This window comes from Chinchilla lanigera, unplaced genomic scaffold (assembly GCF_000276665.1).
Source record: "Chinchilla lanigera isolate Chin_1 unplaced genomic scaffold, ChiLan1.0 scaffold00014, whole genome shotgun sequence".
In the NCBI taxonomy this organism is placed as follows: Eukaryota; Metazoa; Chordata; class Mammalia; order Rodentia; family Chinchillidae; genus Chinchilla; species Chinchilla lanigera.
Genome location: NW_004955415.1, coordinates 6,114,417 through 6,126,702, shown reverse-complemented (window position 1 = coordinate 6,126,702; position 12,286 = coordinate 6,114,417). Strand labels below are relative to the sequence as shown.

Genomic DNA, 12,286 nt, shown 5'->3' with positions numbered 1-12,286 from the left:
CCTTCCCCAATCATCTTGAGTACAAAGGCGAGCTGAGTGGTGAGCTCTTTTGGAAATACAGGGAGTCACGTACAGGAATGAGACAGCTCCTGAGTGACTGCAGTAATGCACAGAACAGGTGCTGCTGGTTTTTACCATGGTAGAAGTGGTGAAGCTCATGGGAAGTGGATGGATGTGGGGTTCATTTTGAAGATGAAGTAAATAAAATGGTTTCAGAACTGATGTACTCTGTGTAAAAAATAAGCATCCTTCTTTGTTGCTTCTGTCTGTTTCTTTAGAATGCTTTCACCGCATACTTGCTGGACACTCAAACAACAGTTAACTTAAAATATGGTTCGTTTCCCTGGGTTAATCCATCTTTGCTAGGAATTCATAGAAGTTGCTGGTCTAAGTCTACCTGAATATCTACATCACTATGGGACAATCTAAACATAAAACATACAAAATAATAGACACTATAAAACAGTTCAGTAAGCCATTGAATCATTTAGCAAAACAAAAGAACAAGCAAATTAAACTGTCTGGCTCCTCTGAAATGAATATTTGAGATACTATATTACTAAATTTATTTTTACTTTTTGTCTGTTTCAGAAAGTAGTTTTCAAGAAATTTGTTAATTTAAATTGTCAAATTTTTAGCACAGATTTATTCATAATACCTCTACATTATTCTCTTAATATCTATAGTTAATACACTGTTGTCTTTTTATTTCTAATAATGGTGATGTGTGTGTTCCTACCTTTTAGTTAATTTACTAATTTTCCATCCATCTATTGATGTTTCAAGTGGCTATTATGGCTTTGTTCTATTTTCTGCTCCATCACTTTCTCCTCTTTACTCTTTCTGTGATTTTCTTTGAGTTTAATTTTCTCGTTATCACCTAGCTTGTTGAGAGGTAGTTTAGACTGATGATTTTTAGCACATCCTCTCTTTACAGTGTCTGTATAAATAGCTTTTTCTTACCTCTCTTCTTCAGTTTCTGAGATTTAATAGCTTATATTTTCATTGTCATTTAAACTATTTATAAATTCTATTATGATTACTTTGTTATATTACTCTCAACCTGTTACTTTCAAACTATATTTTTTGTAAACATGTAATAGTTGACCTTTTCTTTTCAGTTTGACAATTTACTTTAACTAAAGTACTTATTAATATTTAATGTGGTTATTGGCACCATTGGATTTGTCTTCTTCAAATCTGTAATTTTTCTTTCTTTTAAAAATTCTTTTCTTTCTGACAACATTTTTCTTTCTTCTGGTTAAGCATGTTATTATTATTGTTGCTGCTATAACTAGTATTTGTCTCAGGGTCTTTACTTTCTAGATTGATTATAACCAGGACCTTCACTGAAAATAATGAAGGTTATTTCTAGCATGAGTGTTAGCCTAGTTTTCTTCCTATGGGCATGCCCCAGAAAATCATGTTTTGTAGGATTGTTGCTTTCTTGTTGTTCTGTTCTTCTTTGTTTAGAAATATCTGCAATTAAAAGAAACCAAGTCCAAGAAGTTAAGTCCATCTAATATGATATAACGTAAATATGGGATTTTGTAAAACCTATGTCATAGCTCTGTTCTTAGTGTTGATTGAGGAACCCAAGAGTTTCTCCCAAACTTATTGCTTCCCTTGGCTGCTCTAAAACAAGTCTCCTTTATGCTTTGTTTATGCAGGATTCTGAGATGTGCAAGCACTACCGAGTTGTGCCCAGGATGGGTTTTGTTTGCCCGAAGGATTTACAGCCTGTGTGTGGTGACAATGGCCAAACATACAGCAATCCCTGCATGCTGTGTCATGAAAACCTGTAAGTGTACAAGTTATTTTTTTCCTATCTTCTAGTGTAGCAGTTCCCAACTGTACTCCTAACTACCAGTAGTATACAGATACCAATTCAAGGTAGATTGCAGATCATTTATTAAACATATCAGTTAAAAAGTCAAAGCATGTGAACCATCTTTCTTATAGGGATAGCAATATCCCTATGACTCAGTATGACTGAGTGCTATCCCTTGAGTGAAATTGTTTACCTACATTGTTATATATGTTACCAAGTAAAAGAAAAATAAAAAAGTGTTTGGGGTTACAATTACCAAATGTCTCTATAAGTATGTATGTTTACATGTACCAGAGCAAAACAGTTGGGAATCAATGCTGTATAGAGTCATCTCCACCTATAGTACCTAAAATGGTCTATGACTAGCAGCTGCTGATTTTCCATCTTCTCTAAGTCTTCCTTTTAAGGAAGTGGTACCATGCAAAAGCAAAGTGATACCATACAAAAGAAAGCACACCTGGATAAATGCCACATCTGTAGTCTGTTTTCAGATTGTTTAATATCTGGGTGGCCATGGCCATAGGACTTCATCGTTTGCAGTCTTGGTTTCTTCTTTTGAAAAGTGCAAACAGTTCACCAAAAGCTAATTTCACAGGTTTTTGAGTAGTACTGTTCACTGTAAATATGTCTTTATTGTAGGTTAAATACAAGGTATCTGGTTTTGGTTTGTTGTTATCTTTTTGTTTAAATGTTATCTGACTATTGGTAATAATTTATTCTCTATAAACATTCTACTATTTGCCTCCATTTGACCATTCTACAATGATAGCATGATGACAAGTTATAAAATCGATACATGTACCTTATGGAGTTTCAAGAAACTAAATCCTTGCTCAACAAATGAACCATCCAGGAATTCAGTTATTGTATATACCATATTTCTAGCCCAGAAACATTTTAGTTCCTCTTTATTTTGTTTAAGGACCTAAATTATCAGTATAATTTCATCAATTTCTATCCGCATGATAGATCCAAAAAAAGTGGTCGTCTACTCAAGAACTTAAGAGTCAGAAATCCAAATGGATGAAAATATTAATAAGGAATGCCTTGGGATGGGTTGCTTGGCTGAGGAGGCTGGGAGTAAGTATTATAGAGCAGAGGGACAAATAACAGTTTCTGTGTCCATAAAAAAAGTTATAGGACACGCATTTCAGCTTCTCAGCATTCAAAGGCAGATCACACTGCCTTGTTAGGCAGTGAATTTCCCACCATCAAACGCAAGCAAGATGTTCGATTTATAATATCTTAAGTGAAAGGAATTATAATTTCCAGCCTTTAAGATTATTTCAAACTATGCAACCCTAATTGTGTTATTGTATCTTGTTATCCTTTCCATTCCCCGAGTAATTTTATACTCAATAAAGTCAAATTCTCTCTGAAATCTAATTTTTTTGTATCTACAAAATGCTTTTTGGATTAATAATATGGAAAATTTAACATTTATGTGAGGAGATTACTGCATGGAATGTTATGCAATATTTTCAGGGAAAGAAGATAAATCTAAAACAAAGAGAGAGGCCTACTATGGATTATGCCTACTGGGCAATGATTGAATGAAGATCCTAGACCATCCCTTTAATTTCATTTTGGTTTGATGCTTAAATATCACAATGCTCCTTATTTTTTTCATATTATAATTGTGCTTCTCCTAGCATTGACGCTTCCTCTGTTCTATTTCAGGATACGTCAGACCAATATACACATACGTAGCCAAGGGAGGTGTGAAGAGAGCAGCACCCCAGAAAAGACACCTGGCAGCGCCCACGTGGGTGAGTACATGGCCTTCATGGCTATGGAGTTGGAAGTGGTTAGTTCTGTTTTTGTTTTCTCTCACATGGGTGACAGAAATTTCCAGGTCAGGGAAGTGATACTAGGTGATCCCAGAATGGGTCTCACTTTCACTGTGAAGATAATTAAGTGATTACTGAAATTTTGGAGATAGTAACATAGCAGTTTACATTTAAAACTCTTTACTGGAATATTTAATAGGTTGTTTATGAGCAGTTTCTTTAATCTAACACTACTTTTGCAGGATGGGTTTTATTCTCTGTGAGGGACAAAGAAAACACGAAACAGAAACTGAGAGGTCAGATAGTGCCCGAGCTGGATTTGAACCATTGCTATGTAACAACCGTATCCTTGCATGTAGCACTGCATTTTTTTTTTTCTCAACATTGGAAGTTAGCCTGTTCCACTAAAATTTGTACAAGGATAACTCAGCTTTCATATTCTCCCTAGAGACTGAATTTGAGGTTGTCTACTCCCCAGAAAAGATTATATGCAACTTGGGAAAGTAGAAAGTTTTAAATAAAAGGAAACACTTTGCTATAAGATAAATATGAGTTCAAACTATAGTTTGAATTATTGTTCTTCATATGGAGACTTCTGTGAATCACCTAAACACTCTGACCAGGAGATCTCAACAAACCCTTAAAATTTCACAAAACATTGACTTTAAAGCATTACGCACCATGCCTGAAAAACTGAGTAGCATCTTTTATTATTATCACAATTTTGATGTCGTTTTAAACCAAATCACAGACTTAGAGAAAGAGGCCAAGATATGAACTTAGACACTTAGGCCTTGCCACTATATTTATTTAATTTTAATAAATAAATTAATAAAAGTCAACAATATTTAGTAACTGTATCTAATATAATAATGTTTTAATAGATGACATTTAAGAAAATATTTTTATTCCCAACTGCATTTGCTCCATTTCACTGGCATAATGAGCTTTAACAGTGTTGGAACTGGAATGTATTCTGCTAGATTCAGAAAACATTGTTAAGTAGCACTATGGCAGTATGGAGTCACATTGCCCTGATACGAGAAATTGGCCATTCAAAAGCCATCAACTAGGGTGTTTGGGTTCTCACATAGTTGTAGAAAGTAAGAATAGAATAGATTGAGGACTAGAACTCATTTCCTTCTCCTGTAGACTTAGCAGTTATTAACTTACTCTTGGTCTTTACATATTCATAAAAAGAAGGCTTAAAATTTTACTCTAGTTGTTATATTATTTTCTCTATTTCCCATAAACACTTAGTGGCTTGCTTCTTGTTTTATTGATGGAATATACCGTTCTTTCTCACAACCACATCTACTTCTGTATATCTCAGAACAAAGAGGTCAAAATAACCTTGTGCAAGTCCAGTAGACCACACCTGGAACTTCACTTCCCTGTACTCTTATCCTGTGTAGGTGACTTAACAGAAAGTATGTCATGAGGTGCTTGCCTTAAGTTTATATTGATAAGATGTATTCTTCAAGCAATGAAGAATCCTGACAGATGTGTACATGAGTTTCTTTTTTTAAAAAAAAAAAAAACAAGGAAGTTTCCTCCTTACATTTCTAGTTTGTTTTTTCTATTAGAAAGGTTCAGCATGCCTACTAGACATTGGTTGAATGCAGATCCCAGGCTATTCTTCTATTTTCAGTTTGGTTTGATGCTTAAACATCACTCACTTTGCTCATTTTTTTTTCTCATTATAACTGTGTTTTTCCCATCATTATTAATGACAGGAATTTTTACGGTGGTGTTGATAGAAATCATTACAACTGAAGTTGTACCGGATATGAGTGAAATTTCAGTTCTCCTTGTGCAGTTCAGTGGTACAATCTTGAAGATAGGTGATACAGATAACACATGACCCAGCATTGCTCTGATGACTACTAAGATTGTATATCTTAGAATTTGCAACTTATTGTCTGAGCTTTACTCCTGGGTAGAAGATTCTCTGAGAGTATCTAACCACTCAAAAATGGAAATAATGCCAGGCAGTCACAACTTTCCTAGGAAAATAGGGTAATGACCCTAGAACTTAGACTGCTGCTATCATATACTAACTATCATACAGTGACTACTATAATTTATGTAGCTGAGTAGAGTTGTATGTGCATTTTTCCTTTGTATCCTCACAATAACCTGTGATGAGGGCCAGGATTATCTTCCTCATTTTATAGAAAACAAAATGGGGGAAATCATGTCATTTATCAGAGTTAGTCAGCACAATATTTGGAGCCCAATGTAGATCTTCTGGCTTCATTCTAATCACCTGTCACAATTCCTGAGTTCTGAGGAGGGTCAGAAAACTAGAGGCTGTAGAGTAGGCATTGTGTCAATTGTAAGATTAGCTAAACCAGGCGATAAGTTCTAACCTTCAACATGGGGACATCCAACCACAGTAGTCAGCAGAACAATGCTGGACTGTGAGCCATCTGTTCCACCTGTACTCAAATAGTTCTTCTAGTAATGAAAATACTAGCATTACTTCGTGAGATTAAAAAAAGGCTATTCTCAACTTTGTGACAGAGATTTTCAAAGATTCAACAAGACCATAGCCTGGCCCATTCCAGTGTGAAATTGGTATGGGCCCCAAATGAGATGTGTACATTTGGGGTAACTGTGTTTTGCTGTTTATGCTCCAGGCAGTACTAGCTGATGTGCTGATATGTAGAGAAAACTCCCTGAATCCTCTTAAGACATTGATTTAATGTTTTAAATGCAGTAAGTCCCCAGTTTATGAACAGGTTCTGTTTCAGGAGAATTGTGTGCAAGTCAGATTTGTTTGAGATCTGACAAAATGAGTCTTAAACATTACTCCTGTGAAAGCTCACAAGTCGAATGTTTGTAAGTCAGGGGTATACTGTAGAAAATATGGAAGAGTCAGGCAAGGAAAGCAGCTGATTTTATGAATAGCCTAAACAAACTGTGATGGAAAAGCATTAGGGTCATTAAAATCGGGTTTTTTTTGTTTTGTTTTGTTTTTTGTTTTTTTTTTTCTGGTACCAGGAATCAAACTCACGACCTTGCACTTGCCAGGCAGGCGCTGTGCCACTGAGCTAAATCCCCAGCCCATGGGTCATTAAAATCGTACTGTCCTGAGTTAATCTGAGAATTTAGTCAGTCATTAAACTCTGGAGCATAGTTTTCAAACCTGAGAAATGGTGTTAATGACCTGTACCCTTTTTTATCACCATGGGGGTCACATGTAGTCAAGAGCAGATTTAGAGTTAAAACATGTTTAATTTGTGCCCAGCTCAAAATGCACCACATGCCAGGTTCTAAAACAATACTTGTGGAATCACCTTGAATGCACTGTGAAAGTGACTGTAAATAGCCCTTGGTAGAATGCATGAATCTGTGGGTTTCTTTGATTAAGATACAAGCTGGTTATCCAGCTTGGATTTCTGCAATATTGTCTAAAACAATACTTGTGGAATCACCTTGAATGCACTGTGAAAGTGACTGTAAATAGCCCTTGGTAGAATGCATGAATCTGTGGGTTTCTTTGATTAAGATACAAGCTGGTTATCCAGCTTGGATTTCTGCAGTATCCCTGAGTTCTAGCATCTCACCTTCCTGTCTTCTCTTTTAGGACCAGTGATACAAGGATTGATGAAAACCTCGAGGAAAACAAACACAACCCAATTCTGAATCGCCTACCTTTGCCATCTGTATATAACAAGAATGCTTCAGAGCTCTTTTTACTTACTGTAGGAAACAGTGCAGAGCCTTTGGGATTGGACTCCCTGGTCTTCAGTCTTTCCCTCTCTCCTGCTAGACTGTGTCGTCTGAGGGCGTGGAGAAATCCCTACCCAGTCTGTGCTCTGGAAATCTCATCATAGTGTTGTCTGTCCAACCACCTGTTAATAAATGTAGACTCAGCAGAACACATTTTTGGGGGGATTTGGGGGATTTCTTTGTCAATTCTTAGATAGTAACTTTTTTTACAGAAGTTGGAAAAATTCTATCCTTTTGTTGTGTTAAGTCCAATGACAGACAGAGAATATCCACTCTCTGCATGCAAGTTGGGAAGGAGCACCTAGAGGAGAAGTGGGATGCTACAGTCTTTCAGGCCATCGACAGCTGTGTAAATCTACCTGTCCTCCTGCCAGCTCCCTACCTAGCTTATGTATTTCCATGAACAGCCAAGCTGTCTCTCAGTTCTGTGCATCCCATCTAATGACGCAAACTAGTAAATTTTCAAACCTCATCATATTGCTTCTTGACAATTCCCTACATTAGAGCCTGGTACCTGTGGCCTGGGAAAGACCAAGGAAATGACCACCGGTATGTGTGAGTCTCTGGAGCACCCCTCTCCAACAGAAATGTAGGGCAAGCCATATGTGCAGTTTTAAATTTCTCAGTAGCTATGCAAATGGCTAAAAGCAATTCTAACAATGTATTTGATGAAGGCTAGTCTATCCAAGGTATCAGTGGAACTGATATAAAGCTTTTAATTTACAAAATTTCTGACATTGGTGTGTATTTTACACTTTTAGTGTATATCAGTTGGGACCAGCTACATTTCAAGGGTTCAACAGCTGCATGTGGGTAGAAGTTTCCATATTAGAAAATGCTGCTCTGCCGTGAGCTAACAGATATGGGAGATCCAAGGAGGCACCCAGGCATCAGATAAGGGTGGAATGCAACAACTTGTTATCTACTGCCTCCACCCTGCAGCTGTGTTGTTCTCAGAATCTTGTTACTGGCATGCTGTGGAACTATGTAGTCACAAAATTCACTGGAAGATCCTGGTACTGGACTGGTACTGAACACATCCCCAGAGGGAGAGAGCATATGGAGAACCTGTGGTGGTCTAAGGCATTTTCAGCCACAAAAGAATGGTGCCTGATGTCACTCACTGATTGACTTGAATTTGAAAGATAACTTGATATTGTTCCATCTGCTGTTTTTGTGAAGTAAGTCTCCACTAGCTCAATCCTAGCCAATTTTACTTTTGTCCCCTGTGACTGAATGAAACCCAAATTGTAGGTGGTAACATGTACGTAGAGAAAGATCTTGTGTCTTTTCTTCTTTCTTACAAAGACATCAGTTCTTTCAGACCAGAGCCCCTCTCTTACAACTGCACTTAACCTTACTTTCCTTCTCCCAAATAGTCACATTGGTTATAGTGTCTCAACCTATCGAGTCTGACAGAACGCAATTCAGTCTGTAATACGGCACATCATATGGAGGAACTTGTCATATACTCCTCCCAGGTTCAAACACATATCAATTATACTTCATGTCAACTTTTATAGTTTTTATTACTGCTATCATTGTCATGGAATAAGAAGTGTGACTGGTGTATAAGGAATCAAAGGGAGCAAGGAGATGAGTCACAGAGATGAAAGACAGATGTTTGTTTATCATTGAGTTGGTCTATACCAGGGACGCCACAGCCCCACAAGCCAAATATGGTCCATCACCTACTTTTATAAGTACAGGTTTTGCATCTCTGACCCAAAATGCTTGAGATCGGTACTGTTTAGACTTCTGAAATTTTTTGGATTTGGAAGTTTGCATATATCTCTATCCTTATTTATCTATCTATCTATCTATATATCTATATATACATATATATAATCTCCAAATTCTCATGTGCTCAGATCAGGGTTTTGGAGGGCAGTTGGACTATGGGAGCACTGTACTGTAGAGTGGGTTCATCTAGGGTGAATTCAGTGGTTCCTTTACTCTCTGCATGCCAGCCACCATAGCATCAGTGGCTTCTCTTCTGCCTTGCCCTTCTGCCATGCCATTTGGGTATTGGTGTCAGCTGACCATGGATTGAAACTCCTAAAACTGTGAGCCAAAATAAACTTCTCCTCCTTCATGTAGTAGGCGTTGGGTACTGTGTCTCAGTGAGGAGGAAAATGACTGAGATTCTGAGCATATCTAAGTGGGTGTAAATCAAAACTACATATTCAATTAAATAGCCTCTGATGCCATGTCCTTATACCCTCTGTTTGCCAAGCTGCATAAACCAGTTTCATGTACTTTCAAATGACATTGTTTGTCTGGTGGGTTGTCAGAAGGATACAATTTGCACTTCTGGTGAACCTATAAAAAGAAATAATTAGCTGCAGAAATAACTACCTCCACTTATTTATGGAATACTTCAGTTCTATATGGATGAAGCACGTGTCAGGAGGAAGTACACTTGACAATTTATTCTATATACAGTAATGGAATAGAGACTAAAAATGAGGTCTAATGCTTTGACTGTCATGAAAGAAATCCAGGGAGGCCATACTACACCAAAAAGCTTCCAACTACATATTCTCATCTCTGGAATTCACTTTGTTCCTGGAGTGTTAAGTGACACGCTGCTAGAACTGTTTCTGCTAGGTTCTCTAAAATGAGGATTGACAAACTGAGTTCACAATGGATATTTGCTGAGGTCCTGGAGATACAGTGAAAAGTCATCTGTGAAATGATACATCCATAGCCATCCAAAATCCATTCCTGCATGCTCAGAAGTGTCACCAGTTGGAAGGACTTCTGACATAAGACTTACTAAGGAGGTCTAGTGAGGCTGCTTACCTTCAATTAGCTCTTACCTAAAAGTATAGTATAATATTCAAGACAAAAGAGTAGAATTTCAACACTATCACTTAATGTCAATATGCCAAACAAGAAACAATCACAAAACATGAACAATACAAGCAATAGTGTAGAACTATGAACCAGTTTTCCTTACATTTTCCCTTCTTTCAAAAAATTACCAGAAAAAGTGTATAATTTTGACTCAGAGGATGTTTGAATTAATGTGATAAAATTATAAATAATGAGCAAAAAACACTCCTTTTGGTTTGAGTATTTTAAAAGTCAAGTAAATATAAATGAGTAAAATTTTCAAAAAAAATTAAAAGGGATTGATTTTTAACACTGGCCAAGAGTACTGCATGGTATCTGGTCAACAACTGTTTTTGAAAAACCTGGATCATCATAAGAAGCAGAATAGAATCAGACTCTTATTTTACACCTATACAAAATGCACTCCAAAATGAATCAAAGAATTATATGCAATACCTGAAACTAAAATAATAGGAAAAAGTCAGGGGAAGCTTCATGCCATTAGTCTTGCCAGTGATTTCTTGAGTAATACACCAAAAAAGCACAGGCAGTGAAAGTAAAAGTCAAGTGAAACTACATCAAAACAAAAGCTTCTGCACAGCAAAGTGAACAATCTGTGGAAAACAAAATTATAGAATAGTGTAAAATATTTTCCAACCATATATCCCATAAGGGGCTAGTATCCCAGAGTTTTCTATACCTGAGGGGCAAAAACAAACCAATAAAGCTAATGGTATGTGGGAAAGTCAACATCGCCAGTCAACAGGAAATGCCAGCCAAAACCACAGTGAGCTACGGCCTCCAATCTGACAAAATGACTATTACTGAAAACAAGAGATAAATGTTGACAAAGTAAGAAAATGAAATCCTGTATACTCTACATGAGAAATTTTGTAGTCATCAAGAAAAACAGAATGGAAATTCTTCAAAAAATTAAAAAACATATAGCTACCACATGAAGAGTACTTCCACTGCTGGGCATGTATCCAAGAGAATTGAAATCAGAGTCTGAAAGAAATAATGTATTCTCATGTTTTGTGCAAGATTGTTCATGATAGCCAAGAGGTGAGAGGAACCTAAATGCCCACACACAGATGAATAAGAAAAATGTGGACTATTACTCAGCTGTAAAAATGTCACATGCTACAACATCCTTTGGGGACATTACACTAAGTGAAATAAGCCAAACAAAATGGTAGACTTTGTATCAAGCTAAAGCAGTCCAATTCATAGAAACAGAATGCAGAATAGAGGGTTCCAGGAGCCATGAGGAGGGGTGAAGTGACTACTCCACAGAAATAAGGGTTCAGTCATTTGTGATAAAAAAATAAGTTCTAGCAAATTGCTGTAAAGTGTTGTTTATAGTTAACACATCTGTACTACACCTTTAAAATTTGTTAATAGTGTAAAACTCATATCCTGTATAGTTTTGCACAATTAAAAAAATCTGCTTGGCCACATCCTGAGGAGGCAGGAACCTCCAAAAAATGTCTACTGAATGTAGTTTCAATTGCATTTACTGTGATAAAATATATTAAATCCCAGCCAAGTAGCAGACACAAAGTATGTATAGAAATAAGCTCTTCTTCCTTTATATCACTTTCCTCCTCTTTTTCTCTCATATTATATCCCTTCTGAATACTTACTGTCAAGTGTAAGAGCCAGTGCTTTTTAGGGTACAGCCTCTCAAAACAAGCAAGCTGACTCATGAATATAACTCTAGATATTAAATATTAATTAGGTTTTATTGATTATATTATCTGACATCATCCTTTTAGAAGGCAAAAGATCTACTACTGTTTTTTTAAAAAGACATCATAAATCATATAGACTATAAGTTCCAGAGATGGATTTGTGCATATTTTCTTGTTAACTGAAATGCTGAGTGTGTTTTTACACTATACTATTTTGTCTGAATGTATTTGGGAGTTGTGAGCATTAGTTGTAATATGTTAGTTTGACTGGAGTACGAAATGTCTGGTAGATTAGTGAAACACAGTTCTGGGTGTGTCTCTGGATGATATGGGGCCAGCACACAGATGAGGGAAGACCAACCCCACTTCTGTGTGTCACCAAGCAGTAGACTTAG

The 12,286-nt window shown here is 36.7% G+C and overlaps 1 protein-coding gene across 2 annotated transcripts in view; it reads left to right on the top strand.

Moving 5' to 3' along the window:
- Nucleotides 1-8,087, top strand: part of Spink5 (serine peptidase inhibitor, Kazal type 5) — a 68,017-nt gene extending 59,930 nt beyond the window's left edge. For both annotated transcript variants that reach the window (XM_013512363.1, XM_013512362.1), the window contains 3 exons: nt 1,671-1,801; nt 3,512-3,600; nt 7,214-8,087. In XM_013512363.1, the coding sequence (XP_013367817.1) occupies nt 1,671-1,801; nt 3,512-3,600; nt 7,214-7,272 (279 nt within the window). In that variant the 3' untranslated portion in view covers nt 7,273-8,087. The remainder of the gene's footprint in view (nt 1-1,670; nt 1,802-3,511; nt 3,601-7,213) is intronic.
- The last annotated feature ends 4,199 nt before the right edge of the window (nt 8,088-12,286 follow it).